Source organism: Diospyros lotus, chromosome 15 (genome assembly GCF_014633365.1).
Source record: "Diospyros lotus cultivar Yz01 chromosome 15, ASM1463336v1, whole genome shotgun sequence".
NCBI classification, from domain to species: domain Eukaryota; kingdom Viridiplantae; phylum Streptophyta; class Magnoliopsida; order Ericales; family Ebenaceae; genus Diospyros; species Diospyros lotus.
The window spans coordinates 33,329,995-33,347,534 of NC_068352.1; the positions used below are offsets into that span (position 1 = coordinate 33,329,995).

Sequence of the window (17,540 nt, forward strand, 5' to 3'; positions counted from 1 at the left end):
GGTTAGACCAACGAGTTAAAAGTATTGCTAGGAGTTCGTTGAGTATATCGTTGAGAGGTCACTAAAAGCCTTGTTGGGAGCTTGCGAGAAGCTCGTTTAGTTCCACAATCTGAGCTTGAGTCTCAACGACGTGTGAGCTTGCTCTGACGAGCTCGACTTGGCTTACTTAGACTTGAGGAGATCGGGCCGACCCGTTGGGTCAAGACCAATCCATAAGGAATAGTGCGAAAAATATACATAACATTGATTTAATTATTTTAATTTTTTTCATACAAAATCAAATCAAACCAAAATTAATTGAAATTGCCAAATTTAAAAACTAAACTAAATCAACCTATAACTCAAACTTGATCAAATTGACAATTTCAACTAATTTGATTTAATTATTTTAATTTATTTAAAATATTGTTCACGTTTATTTATATATAAATTTATATTAATATTATACATCTATATTTTGTACAATTTTAGACATTAATTACATAATAACATTTATATTATTATTATTATTTACCAAACTTTTACATTTTTTTATTTTCAAAACTCGAATTGATAACTCAGAATCCATGACCGTGACCCTTCAGACACACTTATTGTTGGTACGTACCAAGATATCTTTCTTAAAAAGGTTTCCAACCAAAATTCAAACATCAAACTGGCAGCCAACTTGTAAACAACTTGTAAAACATTAAGAGGAATATAAATGTTGGAAGCATACAGTTAGTCGTACAAGTTGTTGAAGTCTTAAATTTATTTCGAAGTGGCAAACTGGCAGATAGTGCTATTAAATATGCTGGATATGCTACTTGGACACTCAAGGGCACTTAGTACAAACACTCACTCTTGCATTAGTGCCACTTTTGAATGCCCAAATAACATTTTCGTAAATATGCCTCTCCGGATTTAGGAAAAATTGATTCGACATTCATTCATAACATATTGAGACACACAGCCTTCATAAGCATCAGAGGTGAAAATAATAGCCCATACAAAACATTCAATGAACTTGTGGGCACTGACTAAACATCAATCCCAGCAGGCAATTAGAACTTTCAATTGTTAACGTCTGAGGTAAAGAAATAGCCCCACCCAAAGCATTCAATGAACTCATGCGTACTGCCCTAAACATAAGGTAATCTTTCTCAAGAGGAAAATGAGAGAAGGGCAAGTATGAGATAACAATACCTCATGAAAATGGATGTTGCTGCACCTGCACATAATCCTGATCTATCACCAACCCAGCATAGTTCCCAGCAAATCATAAAGGAAATCATCAAATTTCAAATTGAACCATTCTATGTTCAAAATTCAGAAAGGATGTACAATCTTATAATATATTAACAGCCATGATGCATATGCACAACTGACAATTATAGAAAGTCTGTACAAGTTAAATAAACAAACAAATAACAGTTGCAACAAGGGTTGACGATGATGGCGACACCACAAGTAAAGCTAGAATAGTATATGGAAAATAGTTTAGAGACAATTTTCAATTGATCCAAAGATCAACCCTCTTTCCCGAGTTCCTCCTCTCTTTCTCGGATCAGTCCTGAGGATTTGCAGACAGGGCAGGTGTTCTTGATGAGTAGCCACCTTTTCACACAGTCTACATGATACTCATGTCCGCAATCAAGAGTTCCAATCTCATCTTCTTTCTCATAATCAGTCTGTAAACCATTTATGGAATCAGTGCCACAAGGGAAACCAACAACATATCAAGCTGTAACGCAACTAGGAGAAGTCAACTACAGGGATTCTAGCTCAACAATCATCACAAGTAAACTATTTTAGATAAATGATGACAAGAAGCACAAGAACAGTAAAAGATCAGTCCAAAACAATAAGAAAAAGAAGAAGCCATTGTTAGAAATGGCAAAAGAAAGATGTGAGCATCTTGAACATTTAGTAATGCCCTCAAGTCATAGAAACAACTTTCCAATTTGGACATATATAGCAATCTACCTACAAAAATAAAAAATTGTAAATTGGAGCTAATTAGGCATAAAAGTCAATCCAAAAGTAAGTCAAATGAGAAAAACATTGAAAACTAAGGCAGTGAAAAGCTTCAATGCAAACGACTCTCAATGTCAAGCATAGACTTCATATTGCAATGAATTGGAATAAAAAATGCAAAAGCCAGAGTAAAAAGATAAAGACCAGCAATGATGGGGAAAAGAAGAAACATACAGCTCACTTCCAATTATGTGGGGAAAATCTAAGGCATGTTATTTGTAAAGAAGAATATGACCAATTGAGTTAGAAGTGGTTAATTGGGGGAAAATCTAACCTATGTGCTGCTTGTTCATTCAAACAGAACATAGCACCAGGGTTATCAAAGTACCTGACATATGGCGCAGAAATCAGTTTCCAGATCCACACTAGCTGGTTCTTCCAGATTCAAAGTAGTAGCAGGTGGAATATGCATTCTGGTTTTCAGATGACTCAAGATGGTTTCTTCTGACAACCCAGTGACCACATTGCCTATCCTTTCTCCCAATGCGAGAAGCTCCTGGAAGAGAATTTAGAAGTTCCAGTTAATTCATAATCACCAAGGTGCTCATCCAGTCAATGTCTGAAAGCTCAAGTAAATATTAATGGCACACAAGTGTAATCAATTTAGTCAAAAATGATAAGCTCCTAACATCCAATGATTCTTTAGCCAACATTCCCTCTAAAAGTTTTCCATCATTCAATGCATGTCACAACTTTATTAAAAAGTGGAAAAAAATCCCCCAGTTACCTCATATGACATATGGTCAATATCCAGCCGCATGTCTCTGTGATGATCAATGGAATTCCCTACTTCATAATAGCCCGGGATCTCTAGCATGGCAACTTCCTACACAGATCAACAAAAACTGTCGAGTCATTTTATACAAGATAGTAAAAGTAAGGCCATCATAGTCATATGCACCATAATCACGAGCATGTAGAATAGTTCTACTCCAAAAAGCAAAATTACTTGATTGAAAAATGATTGGGAGTATGCTAAAATATAAAAAATTACATCCACTGGCAGGACTCTCAAATGAGGAAGGTCTTGGTGCCTCACAGTTGCCTCAGGCATAACTGCCCTTTGGAGAGGATGGTATACACCAAGGCCAGTTGGGGGAACAGCTGCCAGGTATCTAGGCCCCACCCCCACAGCATCTGGGAAAGGATTCATAATGTTTTGCGAAGTGCTATTTGTTGGAAGTCTGTGCGAAGATGTCCCGATTGGCATGATGAAATTGATGTTCTGACCTCTCACCCCAAGCATGGGCTGTGGCAAGTGATAAAGATTGGGCTGCCCTTGGTGGATGGGAGGATGTTGCAATAAAGTCGCAGAACTCCTATTTCTAGCTGCCTCTTGGTATCCCTGTGCACCCATGCTTCCTGTATCTGGGAGTCCAGCATTAACGCTCCCTGAAATAACAAAGAGATTTCCTGTTTAATTAATTTAAAGCTATAGAGTGTAGAATAATACACTATGATGAGACTATTTCTTGCTTCACCGTGTCATGCTTAAGTGCACAATTAACTATATGGTGCCTTCAGAAAGAACACTAGTCGACATGCTGACTAGATGTATTGGCGGAACAGTTTCCACTGAAACCCTCTAAAATAAGTTAACATGGGATAGATGAGCCTTTCCACTTGAAAAGTTTTAGGTCCCACTAGATAAACTAACAGGAAATTAGAAGTGCATGAAAATAAAAAAGAATAAAACGGGGAAATGATGAAGAAACAAACATTAGGCCCAGAAATTAATCCACAAATCCTAAAAAAGAGTTACCATGCAAAAAGGTCGCAGCAGGTGCCTGACTCCAGGTCAAAGTGCCTCCACCACTGCCACTGCTGAAATGTTGGCCCAACCAGGGAGAACTAGCTGTCTGGAAGGGGTGACCTGGAAAGTTTGCTCGAATTGACTGATTAGGATTATGTGACAGCATAGTGTCTGGTTGAATAGCACTTCTCCTCGCACTTCTGTGAGATCCAACTTCCATAACTGCGGGAATGTCATTTCCTCTGTACTCAGGGAGTGGGAAAGATGAAGCATCCACCATAGATACCCCAGGATCAGGCCTCACACTCATAGGGTAAACTGCAGAACTAGACCCAACTGAAGCATTACAGTACTGGAAACTTCCAGGGATGCCTTCTGCAGTTTTTCTCTTAAATGAACCTCGGACACCATCCATGATGTAACTGTTCCTTCTATAGTCATCTGCGGGAACTCCAATGATTCCACAATTGCTTTGAGATGGCAATTGATCATGAAACACTTGATTAATTGGGAGAGGGATCATCCTGCAACCAGGAGTCATATATGGATTGTAGTAATTAGATGCCACAGGAACACCGAAGTCAAGATCTCTGGCAGGATGATGATGCTGAAAAGCATTGTACGGTGCCATCCCATATAATATAGCATTTTCATGGCTGTCCAGTGGACGACGAGTATCAAAATTAGCAGGGGTCCCAGTAGCTGGCAACATAGCAGGGACATTAGGCTGCAGGAAATTTGGTACACCCATGGGAATAACAGTGGGCTCAGGAAAGGTTCGGGACGGGGCTTGTTGATCCATCTGTAAATCCATCATCTGACTGTTGAACAGCATATTCCTTTGACCCATTTTGTCAAACCAAATGACACATCCCTGTTTCAAGAGGAAATAATGTTGTTATAAAAGTAATCTTACTATCATTCCAACCCCCCCCCCCCCCCCCCCAATACCAAAAAAAAAAAAAAGTAATCTGACTACCACTTGCAAATATGAATCATCATTTCTCATAAGTTAATCACCTGGAACAAATATTAAGATGGTCATATATTCTATTCACAAAGTGACACTGTAAAATAAAGCTACAGGACAAAAGGCATAGCTGGATGAATACTCAAATTTTAAACCAGAAAACTGGGAGATAAAACTCAAACAACCATACCAGCATCCGATCTCTTCTCCTCTACACATTCACTCTGTAATCTTAGCATCTCAACAGGCATGTCAAATAAAGAATCTCAATTTGAGATGCATTAGGTGAAGATGCAGAATAATCTCAAGATAAAATGCAATCATCAAAGTCACCCTTTTGTAAGATCCATTGTACACATATATGGTACAGAGAGTATAGATCTCAGTGACTAACTAAAATAATCTAAGAAGAGCACCAGCACCTTCCGCCAATGGTTCAAATATTGAATAAGCACTAGCTTTCGGAACAAGGCAAAAAATTAGCCCATGACACTATCTGCATGATCTACCACAACCCATATTCTCAGAGAACAGCCATTTCTACTCAACTTAAGCTTATAATGCAACAAACACGCTGAGCTGTTTGTAGTGGAACCTCCAGAAGAGTAAAAAATGAAGAGGACTAATCTTATATCCAAGGCCAGACCTTCTGTGGCTGAAGCAGTGATGCATCTTAAATGATCTTGACAATGACTTCACTCACATCCCTCATTTCTACAAGAGGGGATTTTAAATCCTAGATCACTAATTTACTGATAAGCATTAATATGATCCCACAAAGAATGGTTTCTAGTACCCCAAACCCCATCCCAAGGAAGAACCAAGTTGAGTAATGTCAAGCCCTCAGATTATGGGCTGGACAATTGAGGGAATTCTGATTGAATTCCAAGAAAGAAATGAATGTAGGAAAACAGATAGAATGAGGGAGGGAGAAAGAGAGAACGAGAGGGAATGAAAGAGGGAACGAGAGAGAGAGAAAAATGAGAGAAAGACTTTTGTATTATTCTCAATACCCCTTCCTTATACTGATGTAGGTCTCTTATAGAGCCTCCAGCAACCATAACAACATTCTAACAATATAATAGCTAACTAACATAACAGCCAAAATAGTAAGTTAATTTCCTAACCACTTAACCCCCATCTAGTTAGCAACTAACGACACATACAAGTAGTTATTAACGACCATTTACTGATTCACCCCTAGGGTCGTGACAAGTAAGTTAAAATAGAAGTAGTGACACATTATATTCATCTAATGCTCACTAAATAAACTTCAAGAAGTTTCCAATTGCATTTCTCAAGATTTTCAAAATGTAGCAGAAAATGAAGATAAATTAGAAACAAATTTCAAAATGAAGACAAATTAAAAGGACATTATAGATTTTACTTTCTAGATTTTCAAGAATCTAACCTCATTAAGAGATAAAAATTGAAATGTAAAACAAAATTTATGACTATGTTGGCTTTCGAATAAATTCATTTAATAGCCAGATAAAACTGTCTCTTTGTTAACTGACTGTCATCGAATTGAAACTTTGAAGAAAACGACAAGGAGAGAATATACTGACACGCACGTTGTGCCTCCACCAGCCCACCCCTATAACTCAAATCAAAAGTGGCGAAACCTACACAATAGTCACAAAATCTGAGGTTAATATGGCCCACAAGAGTATTCGATAAAAACAGAAAGGAATAAAGAAGACATAAACAACAATTCCAACAAAATAGAAGATGTGCTATTGCAACGGTTCCGACAAAATCCAGTTACTAACGAACTTCCAGAAGAGCCCCAGATTTTCGGCAAATATGTAAAGCATCTAGAATTAGCAGCAGGTGTAAGATCAGTCCCTTGTGAAAATGGTTTCAACCAAATCCAGAAGAAATCTGTATCAAAAAAGCATATCTAGAATAAAGCACCGATCAAGTTGGTAACTCTACACAATTATTCACATCAGAAAAGTCACTCTTCTTCAGTTAATTTTTCAAAAACAGCCATCAGTTTACTACCAAAAAAATGCAAAAAGGGCTAAAAAAATAAGTATAAAAAAAGTCTAAAGAAGTTTCATGATATAGCTTGGCATTCTGGTCAAATTTCATTCTGGGAAAAAGATTACCAGATTGGAGGGGGCGAACATTCTTGTTCTAGATTGCTTTACTCTTAAACAGTTCTCTTACCATATAAACACTGTAAACGAAGCCTATCCAACAAACAACAAGGAGAATAACAACAGAGTTTTAACATGATTCTGCTACAATCACGAGGTAGGTCACCTGTATGCCAGGCCTCAGATGCATCTTTACGGTGACAAAAAGAAATTCCACACCAAAAACTAAACAAAACCCCATCTTTTCACCCCCCAAAAAATCCAGAATCTCAAAGCGGTGGCTTTTCCGATTACCGGAAGCAAATGCAAACGAATTTCACGCCCTCCTTCAACAATCACAAGAACCCAAAATAAAAAACCCTAGTTTCGTGCCAGAAACTCCACGGCAAAATCCAAATCACAATCCATGTAAAGGCGACGTCAAAAATCTTTCCCAATCGCAAATGCGCGTGCGACCACAAAATCCCGATGTTAATGCACAGATATAAAATGGATAATTCAATTCTGCACGCACAACAAAAACTACGGATGATGAAATCAAGAACTTGATACGGAAATAAAATTTGACGAGTGATGAGAGGACTAACCAAATTGGGGACTTGATCAGAGCCACGGCGATCAGGCCGAGAACCGACGAGATAAATCTCTCCCGAACGCAGAGAGAGGTAGAGAGAGAGAGAGAGAGAGAGAGAGAGGGGGGGAGAGAGAGAGAAAAGAGAGTTTTTCAATCGGAAATATATTAGGGTACTTCTTTATATTTCTGTGTTCTTGTGGTTAACTGCTACGTGGGTGCTCGGTTTTGTATATAAATACAGGTGTCATTATTTTATTAATTTCGCAATATTACATTCCATGTTTTTCTAGGAATAGGATTTTAATTTATGTACAATTATTATTATTATTATTATTTTCTAAAATTCCTATCTTTTCTTAGACTACTTTCTAATTTAAACTACCAAATATATCAAGTTGTTGGGTCTTCTTTAAAATAGAATCCCGCTTTAAATAAGTAAATCGTATTTTAATGATCCAACTTTTATATAATAAAATCACAATATATTACGATATATCTAACGAAAATATCTTTTAATGTTGTTATATATTTTTTAAGTTAAAGACCGTTAGCGGAAGATGATTGTACATGTAACGACAAAAGAGTATAATCGAATTTTATTATCAATCTCCTACTTAGCCAATCCCGATTAATACCCTCAACTATCGCATCAAGTTATATGTTAGCGTGTAAATTTTAAACTCCATCCGCATAAATTGGAATTCTCAAACTCGTATCTATGAATTGAATTAGAAATAACGGCCATACTAAAGAATATAGAAAATTTATAACCTACGACCACACAACTTGAACCGCCTTTGACAGTTCGACTATGCTCAATACCAATCAAAACACTAGGCATGTATATGTAATTTTAGATATCATATTGGAGGAATAAATTAGCAAATCTTTTAATTGTCTAATTAAGTAACAAATCTTTTTTACAACAAGATAAAAAGGTTAAAACGTTTACTTGCCAAATTTGGACACTGGCTACAACTTTAACATCATCAGAACCACGTTCGTCATACTCACAACTGGATGGTGAGCGCCGTGTTTGGATAGAAAAATGAAGTTTTGTAAAGAGGGTTGTCCTCATCTGCTGCATGCTCGCCAGGGAGGATGGAGCAAGGCTGGCAGTGAGCCAAGCTGCTTGGCTCTGTGCAGATGGGAAAGCCAAATTGCCAGCCACCAAACGATGCCTTGCTCGAGTCCGTTAACCGCTCGTCGATCCACGAAATATTCCTTTTATCTATCGGCATATGCACCGTGACACCGCCCCATGTCCTTATCTTTTCCTTACGGGTCGGGTCTGCCGCCACGCTGGCAGGAACATAATTTTGAGTCGATTAAACCACAAAATTACATTTATTTCACCTTTTGTACTATTTGTATTTTGTACTGTTCGGATGACGGAAATATTATTTAAACGTTTAAATTTAACACTTTTGTTGATATTGATGTGTCATGGCAAAAGCTCATTAAAAGATATAAAGATTCTTAAAGTTCAAAATATTTTTTTGATATAAAAATATGTAATTTTTTTTCTGATCAGAGTCCCATATAATATGTAAATTGAATAATTTTGACATTTAAAAAAATTTTCAGACAAAAAAAAAATTATCCATAAAAAGTTATAATTCTAATAAGGTTTTGGAATATCAAAATCAGTATTATCTATAAAAATCATAATTCAGTGAATTCAAGAATGTTAAGATAAACATTATCTGTAATAATTTTAATTTTAGAAAATTTAGAAAAAATGTATGCTCGTCTATAAATAAACAAGCTTTCATTGTATAAAATGTACGTTTTTTATATTAATTTTAATACGATTTTCAAGTTTTCATTGTTTTTAATGTTTGTCTTAAATATCAGAGTATTTACATAAAAACTTTCTTATGCCCTTTAATCATTCTCTTTCTTGTAGACTTAGATAGCTTGACGATGACGTTTTTACTCGATAAATTTATTATTGTGTTCGAACAACAACAATTAGTATTATGCATTAATAGAATACACAATACAAAATATTATTACTCACCGCAAATATCAAATTTGAGTATTTAAATAATATTTTTATTTAAATAAAATAAAAAATAAATTGCCCTTGATGTCTCCCTTCTTATATCAAACTATTTCTTAATTTCTTAATAAATTTTAGATCAAGAATAAATTAGAATAATTTTTAGATCAAGGGATACACAAGCTATAATTTAGTGGAATTTTAAGAATGTCATAGTGTAATTTATCTTAATAAAAAAATGTATGAAAACAAAGGTTAAAATAATTAAGTAAATTATATCGTATACTCTTGAAATTTGGTATGTAAATACATAGAGTATAATCACATTTCAAAATTTAGAACGAACATCTCTGCAACTCAAAAGTTATATTAGACTGTCTACTCATTGTCGTAATATTTATATTTAGGAGTGTGCAAAAGTTTGATTTAACCGAAATAATTGAGTTGAACTGACTGAAATTGCTGGTTTAGTCTAGTTTCAGCTAGGTTTGGTTTGGTTATCAAATTTAAAAATTTTAATTATTTCGATTCAATTTAATTTTTGTATTGAAAAAATTGAATCGACTGAAATTTTTATTTTTATCTATTTTTTTGGGGGGGGGGGTTTCAGTTCTTTCATTTTTTCTTTTTTCAATTTTTCAGTTTGTTCTATTCGGGTTTTTTTTCGATTTTTTTGGGCTTTTTTCTATTGGTCCAATTTTTTTATCGTATTTGTTCAATTTTTTTTATTTTCAATTTATTCAAATTTTTTATTTCTTCTGTCGATTTGATTCAATTTTTTTATATATTTCAGTCTATTTGATTTTAACATTTTTGTTATCGAACCGATCAAATACTCACTCCTATTTATATTACACAAAATGTTGTGTTCCTTATGTTTTACATACTTACACTGATTGTTTAACCCCAATTTAAATGATTGAAAATATTTATTCGACACTATATTCATACATTAACATTTTATATTTAAAATAAAAATATAAGACATCAATATATAAATATTACTAATTATGCCCTAAGTGAGTGTCCAAATAATAAATCAAGAAGGTCAAAGACAGCAAGTTTCTTCTTGGAATGTTGAAATTCTTTGACCTGGAAGGAACACACAATCCATGAGAAATGCGTGCAAGGAAAGAAGAACAAAATAATAAGAAGGTTGGCGCAGGCAGGCAGGCAGCAGCCGCAATGGACAAGTAAGTAGTCTTGTGCTTTGCAGTTGGGCCAGCTTTATTTATCTGGCCTGCCTTGTGATGGCTAGTTTAGGACCAGATTCTATCTTATGGCACTCATCAGAAGCAATGAGTTGTTTTTTTTTTCGCCCATTTGGAAGGCTACCCCCACCCATTCTTAGATTCTCTCCTCTCCTCTCCTCTCCTCTCCTCTCCCACGATAGTGTTTATTAAAATAGATAAGATAAAATTATATTAAAATATTTTTAAAATTAACATATGAAATGATTAATATAAAACTAGAAAGTATCTTAAAATTTTTATTTAATCATTTATTAATTTTTTTGGAATGCACTGAAGAACACATATGTTCTTTTTTTTTTTATCTGTAAGAACTAAGATAAATTTAAATAGAGGGTAGAGAGATAAATTTATCTGAAAAAACTCAGATACGAAATTATGTAATTTTTTTCTGAGGATCGTCAGATAAATTTAATAAATACAATAAAAAATATTTTTTTCTGTAATACTTTCCATATCTCACTTTTTTCCTGTATATATCTTAGTTAACAAACACTACTTATGAGAGTGAAATTGATATAGAAAATGTTATTTTGATATTTGTTGTTGTCCAAATACAATAATAAATTTGTTTGTAGCATGAAAATGTCTCAAGTGTAGTGTTTGTGAGCCTTGGAGAGAAAGAATCCGATAAAGGTGTGGGTGAGTCTCATGCAAATATCTTTTAATGTTTAAGTTAGTCTTGTACTTAAAATTTAGAATGCAAAAAGCAAATAGAACGGCAGTCTCAACAAAGTAGTGTGTATACTTTTTATTAGATGAACAGTCTCTCATTTATAAAGGGAAGAGATTGATAGGTGGATAGAAGAGCCATAATTTTCAATGGGCATTTCGGACTCTCTTATGTATTCATAGGCAAGGATATTTGAGGTATGATTGATTATGTTCTTCGCGATCTGTAATTGTGTTTAGAGATCAGGTATGATTGATTGTGTTCCTTATACTATAATTGTCTTGTTTGGAAAGTTGTCTAATCTTATGCGATATTTAGGATTTGTTAATCTTAAGAGAAATATTTTTTCTATTGAAGGTAAGAAAAAAAAAATTCGTTAATTTGGAAACTAACTGTTTCCCTCTTAATTGCATCAACTAACTATACAGTCTAATAGTTAAATGATGATGCATGATAGAATTAACTTGAACGTGAACTAATTTCAAATCCTAAACTATTAGTTTATTTGAAAATGACTTGAACTAAATTTAAATACAAAAACCTTAAACCAAATCTAACACATATATATAACACTTCCCTAAACTTACAAAAACTCTTACGATCTTTACGACTATACAACATATAACAAAATTAACTTGAATAGAAACCGACCATAAATCTTAAATTCTAATTGAGTTCAATTTACTTGAAAACTAGTTGGACTAAATTTAAAAACAAAAACTTCAAACCAAACACAACATATACCATTTATGTGGATCCGTGATGATTCCTCATATCTTTATTGCCAAATGACGACGTATAATAGAATTAATTCGAACTTGAACCAATCTTACACCCTAAATTCTAATGGAGTCCAACTTATTTGAAAGCAACTCAAACTAAATTTAGAAACAAAAATCTTAAACCAAACCTAAATATAACATTTCTCTAGATTCATGATGACACCTAACATTTTTATAGCCAAAGGTGGACCCATAATAAAATTAATTTGACCTGACCCAATCTTAAATCCCAAGTCCAAATTGAGTCCAATTTATTTGAAAGTGAACTAAATTTAAGAACAAAAATCTCAAATCAAATATAACATATACCATTTCTTTAAATTCACAATTGTTATAATCTATATTTCGAGGGATGCTAAGTTGTCTTAGAGGAAGCGTGGCTTATATGAGATAACTCTTTCTCCTGAATAACTAAAGATGAATTTTCTCCAGGAGAGAAAATTCTTCTTCCTCTCGGATATGCATTCTTCACGACAAGCGTTGAACATTATACATAGGTCGAGACACTCTGGCAAGAAATAATAAAGGAGATTTTTTTCTAGACAATTATACTCCGTTATTATTTTACATAATGATAATTTGTCTCCTAACGTACAATTGAGTGTCATGTTTCTTGTCGTGCTTTATATCTCTCATTCACTAAATTTTACTTGTACAAAGACGACGACGACAACTATGACTTAATATCTTTACAATCAAATGTCCAGTTGTAATAGGATTATCTTAAACCTAAACTCTAAATTCTACCTGAATTTATTTAAAACAATTTGAACTAAATTTAGAAACAAAGATTTCAAACCAGTCATAGTATCTTTACATTCAAACGAAGTCGTATGATAAGGACTTGTCGGGAAATTGCTATAAATTCTCTTGCCGGCATTGTCGACTCTCCTCTCGCCCTCTCTTCGCCAAACGTTCTTGCCATCGCCAATTATCAGGTACACCTTCATTCTTTGTGCTGAATTTTTCACCTTTAGGTTTAGGGTTAGCAATCCAGCGCTTGTCTCCTGGTATAATCAGTAGAAATCAGGGGTTGTATATGCGATTCCGGCTTGTTCTTCAGTTTGTAGGGTTTGTTTTGGGGTTTTTTTTTAGCTGAATTTAGGGTTCTGTACTGTTAATTCCTCATTTCTCGAGTCTGTGATGCGCGTTTTAGTGTTGCATGTTCTTGAATCCGACGTTTATGGTTGAAGCCTGCACGAAGTTTAGTATCAGAATTTAGAAATGTATGTATATACTGGAGCTTTTAGCCTTTACCGCCTTGAAAGCGGGTCTTACTTTATTTTCTCTCAAAAGGAGCATAATTGCCTTGTAGCTTTAGTAAGGTACTCTGCATATTTTTCGTTATGATATGGAAAGTGGAGAAGCAAATTTTGATGCATTTTCTTTCTACTACGATTCAATAAGCAGGTGAAAGCAAATTTTGATGCATTTTCTTTCTATTATAATTCAATAAGCAGGTGAAAACTATTTTCTCAGGGCCTGTCATCGCGAGCTTTCAGTTTTCTGTTTTTACTTTTTAGTTTTCACTTTCAATTCTTTTTCAATTATTGTTTTCATTAAAAGAAAAGAGAAAATCTAACATGTTTGCCAACTTTGTGGTCACCTGAGTTCTGTTTTCCCTTTTTGGTGTTTTTTATTTTCTCTTTTACCCCTAATGTCACCGCCAACTGAGGAGACACTGGAGGTCGCCAGCAACTCCTCCATCCTTTTCTTCAATCGCGGCGACTCCCAGATCAGTCCAGGGGGTCTCACTGGTGTCAATGAGACTCCCACATTAACATGGGTGTCTCACCATGTTAGTTGTAAGACTCCTTGATGTAGCGGAAGTCTTCTAATAACCCGTTGATTCACTCATGAATGCCGGGTTATAGGACTCAAAATCAATAATTCGTTGATTCTAAAGAATATCAAAAAATTGAAGAAAATTATGGGAATTGAGAATTCTGAAATCAACTACAAAAACGTCCTATAAACATAGTATTTATAGGCTACAACTCCCAATACAACTAGGAAACTGGAAAACACCCCAAAACCCTAAAACCCCGAATCTTACCAAAAAAGGCAAAATTGAGTTTTCATTATAGAATTAAAATTAGATTGAAATAAAGAAAATCTCCCAAAACGGCATATTAAAATTCACTTCCTAATGGAAATTGTTATCAAATCAATTATTTCCTAAAATAGCAAAAATGCTAATTTCGAGGCCTAAATAAAGGAATTTGCCCAAAAAAACACGGATCTCACTAATGAAGCTTGTGACTTTTGAATCCTCAGCCCGATTCCATTGAAATTAGCCTCTGAAATCACCTGAATCACACATTTCAAACTTGCCAAAATTTACAAAAATGCCATAAAAATAATTGCCTAGAACCACTTCTCTTCAAATTTTCCTTGCATCAATTCTCCTCCCACCTTTCATAAAATGCTAAAGCCATTTCATCCACATCGCTCCCTGATTAGATTTGAGGAGATTTTGTAGTTGCTGGCAAGTGAGAGACACCAGTAGTAGGTTGTTGGCAGTTGACAACTAGCTTCCGATGGCTTTCTGGTGGCAGTGAGTTGTTGGCAGTGAAAGGTGGAAGAGGGAGAAGAAAAAGAAATAAAAAATATGAAATGACATTTTCATTGCTATCAAGATTTTTGAACTAAAGCCAAACACTATTTTTATGTTTTTTTTAGTACAAATAGTGAAAAGGAAAGCTTTACCAATGGGCCCTAAAGATTGCGACGTCAAAAATGATGACAACGTATCAAGGCTTGGTCCCACTAAGTGGGGTCGTCTATTACGTAGTCATGATCCTGTAAATTGCATCTGGGCATTTACTAGCATATGGACAGGTGAATAGGCAATACTGACTTGGGAAACTAGTATTCAATACTCTTTGTAGAGGCACACATTTCAATTTTAGCCATTTTCTGTTGCGGGCACATTCTTTTCTGTATTCTATGAGCGATAATAAACTCCTTGGCATAGTAAGTCTTTTTCCTTTTTGTGCCTTTCAAATCTGAACACAACAGATTACTCTATTTTCAACTCAGTGATGGATATTATCACTTGTTAGATGCTCTATGGAATGGCCTTTAGAGTGAGGCTTGTACAGCATGAAGGATACAATTGCTTTGATCAGACACTTTTAGCCAAGGACTTTAAAACTAAGGAATGTAAAACTGCTTTCTACTGCTTTTAGCTAAGGACTTTAAAACCAAGTAGCATTTCTATGTTTCAAATTATGATTTCTGCTGAATTTTTCGCATTCTGTTTGATCTTTTAAAATGGCTGTTATTAGTGGACAAGGCTCCCCGCTTTGCGAGGGTCATATTTGTAAGCAGCCTTCCTCTTGGTTTTTTTGCAAAGAGGTGGTTTTCAAACTTGAACCTATGACCTCCTTCCTGTCATAAAGGAGCAACATTACAGTTGCTACCAAGGCTCAACTTCATTCGTTTGTTCTTATATAAGGTATTATTTTAAACTGCCGTGTACATAATTCATGTGCTAGCAACAAACTAATGAGTTTTTCTCGTACTTTTAACTTCTTTGTGAAGGAAAAGAGTTGCATTGACAGATGGGTAAAAGGAAGTCAAGAGCAAAGCCTCCCCCAAGGAAGAGAATGAATAAGCTTGACACTGTGTTCAGCTGCCCTTTCTGCAATCATGGGAGCAGTGTGGAGTGCCGGATGTAAGTTTTAGTAAAGAAGTTGCCTTTGATCGCTCTTGTGGGTTTTTTAAGTGTTTTCTCTCCACATGGCAATCGAGGTTATTATACCTCAAGTATTTGCATGATACCTCACTATTATATTATTTGTATTTATGGTCTAATAAATAACTAAAAATGAATTGGCTTAGTTAAACCAGTAAAACAAGTTGACTCAGATTGAAGTATTAAAAGGAGAAATGTTACTGTTTGTGTACGTCTATCATCTATGTACTGAATCATATTTTTTTATCCAACAGTGATATGAAGGACTTGATTGGCGAGGCTTCATGCAGGATTTGCCAGGAAAGCTTTAGTACAACCGTGAATTGTATGTATTGGTAAATTGAGTTGATTTGTGCTATGTTTAAGTTCTAAGCAATTACTCAGATCCTGCAAGAGAATAATTCTTGAAACTGCTGTAGTATGTGCTCTGGGTTATGATGGGGTTTCCATATGACTTAATAGTGGATCAGAATAAGGGAGGAAGAAGTTAATTTCTGATACCGGGGAGAAATAGAAAGTATGTATTGATGGATTTACTGTTGCCACTTAGCTTGCTATTGTTAAGGAGGCATCAGTTCATTACTTGCTAGATTGACTGCTTCTATTACCCTTGTTTTATTTTCTTTTGTTGAATACCTGGTGAACTTAGACAATGGCAATACACATGTAGATTTAGTGTTTTGTTACATTTGATTCTTGTACCCTGCCTTGGTGTTCTCCGGGGAATACAATTGATTAAACTACAAAAAGTATTTTCAGAGATTCTAACTTTGTGATGCAGATCGAGTTGCTTAATTATGTGCAGTATCACGTTAGGAGCCATCTGATAATTCCAGCCATACCCTCAATAAGTTAAGGGAATTCTCTCTATCCCTCTCTCTCTGAAAGCAAGAGATGGGAATTATTGTTCTTAGTTTGGCCGTATTTCACGAACAAGTTCAAATTAGTTGCTTGCTGGACTGATTTAAGTTTTGTCACCTTCATCCTGGGCCCGTTATGCATCCTTGATGCGTCGATGATGCATTTGACTAATCCTCTGCCTATCCTTTAGTCCCCAAGCATAAACATGTAATAGATGCAGCAATCTACCTGGCCTCCCAAATCTGGATGCTTTCTTTGTCAACTACATGTATTTTCGTTGATGCCTTTTCATGTGAACTGACCTTATTTTGTTTCTTGTTTGCAGCCCTAACTGAAGCCATCGACATGTAAGTCGATCACTATTTGTCTGTTCTAATCCAAAGTTGGTCTCCGTATTTATTTTCTGCATTTTGTTTTTCTAGCATCCCCGTAACTGGCATATCTTGTGGGTTACAGATACTCTGAATGGATCGATGAGTGCGAGCGGGTCAACAACGTTGAAGATGATGGTGCCTAGAACTGGAAGTTGGCCAGACCAGAAGTTTTCTTCTATCACCCTTCAGGAAAACAATAGAAGTTATGAATGGTTCTGAGGCAGAGTTGGATGTACATATATAATAGTTTCAAGCTAGTTGCTAAAGATATATCTATAAGACTGTAACTTGGTTTTGGGCCCTTTCGGCAGTTTTAGGACATAGTAACTGCTTGCATACCTGTGGGGGGGCCCTGTGTTGTGCTGCTTATATTTGTGGAACCCCGAGTGTTAGAACTTAAAGTGGAAATGTTGTTTTTCCTAATGTTTGTTGTGTCTATGTTTATAGTATTTCTTAGTAATTATTTGAAGTAAAGAA

General features: G+C 35.2%; 2 protein-coding genes across 11 annotated transcripts; one reads left to right on the forward strand and one right to left on the reverse strand.

The window, feature by feature from the left end:
• Window positions 1-1,261: 1,261 nt before the first annotated feature.
• LOC127792465 (probable E3 ubiquitin-protein ligase ZFP1) lies at window positions 1,262-7,588 on the reverse strand. 9 transcript variants are annotated; one of them, XM_052322958.1, is made up of 8 exons: window positions 7,432-7,587; window positions 6,516-6,623; window positions 6,308-6,364; window positions 3,779-4,643; window positions 3,011-3,408; window positions 2,744-2,842; window positions 2,345-2,512; window positions 1,262-1,670 (listed from the first exon to the last, which is right to left on the reverse strand). In XM_052322958.1, the coding sequence occupies exons 4-8, from the start codon at window positions 4,617-4,619 to the stop codon at window positions 1,509-1,511; spliced, it is 1,668 nt and encodes a 555-aa protein (XP_052178918.1). In that variant the 5' UTR covers window positions 4,620-4,643; window positions 6,308-6,364; window positions 6,516-6,623; window positions 7,432-7,587; the 3' UTR covers window positions 1,262-1,508. The 9 variants fall into 9 exon arrangements, with proteins under 9 accessions (XP_052178918.1, XP_052178920.1, XP_052178916.1 ...); XM_052322960.1 differs by having other exon boundaries at window positions 6,314-6,364; window positions 6,512-6,623; XM_052322956.1 differs by having other exon boundaries at window positions 6,512-6,623.
• Window positions 7,589-12,920: 5,332 nt separating this feature from the next.
• LOC127792620 (transcription elongation factor 1 homolog) lies at window positions 12,921-17,486 on the forward strand. Of its 2 annotated transcripts, XM_052323204.1 has the most exons (6): window positions 12,956-13,066; window positions 15,419-15,588; window positions 15,675-15,807; window positions 16,083-16,153; window positions 17,015-17,036; window positions 17,146-17,486. In XM_052323204.1, exons 3-6 carry the CDS (start codon window positions 15,695-15,697, stop codon window positions 17,204-17,206), a joined length of 267 nt encoding a protein of 88 aa, XP_052179164.1. In that variant the 5' UTR covers window positions 12,956-13,066; window positions 15,419-15,588; window positions 15,675-15,694; the 3' UTR covers window positions 17,207-17,486. The 2 variants fall into 2 exon arrangements, with proteins under 2 accessions (XP_052179163.1, XP_052179164.1); XM_052323203.1 differs by lacking the exon at window positions 15,419-15,588 and having other exon boundaries at window positions 12,921-13,066.
• The last annotated feature ends 54 nt before the right edge of the window (window positions 17,487-17,540 follow it).

Bases quoted from the DNA above. Each gene is read 5' to 3' on its own strand.
- LOC127792465 (XM_052322961.1), bottom strand. From the start codon at position 4,619: ATGGGTCAAAGGAATATGCTGTTCAACAGTCAGATGATGGATTTACAG. The intron at 3,409-3,778 runs GTAACTCTTTTT...TTGTTATTTCAG, and splicing joins TGCTGCGACCTTTTTGCATG to GGAGCGTTAATGCTGGACTC. The intron at 1,671-2,344 runs GTACTTTGATAA...AATGGTTTACAG, and splicing joins ATTTCTGCGCCATATGTCAG to ACTGATTATGAGAAAGAAGA.
- LOC127792620 (XM_052323203.1), top strand. From the start codon at position 15,695: ATGGGTAAAAGGAAGTCAAGAGCAAAGCCTCCCCCAAGGAAGAGAATG. The intron at 15,808-16,082 runs GTAAGTTTTAGT...TTTATCCAACAG, and splicing joins AGCAGTGTGGAGTGCCGGAT to TGATATGAAGGACTTGATTG. The intron at 16,154-17,014 runs GTATGTATTGGT...TCTTGTTTGCAG, and splicing joins CTTTAGTACAACCGTGAATT to CCCTAACTGAAGCCATCGAC.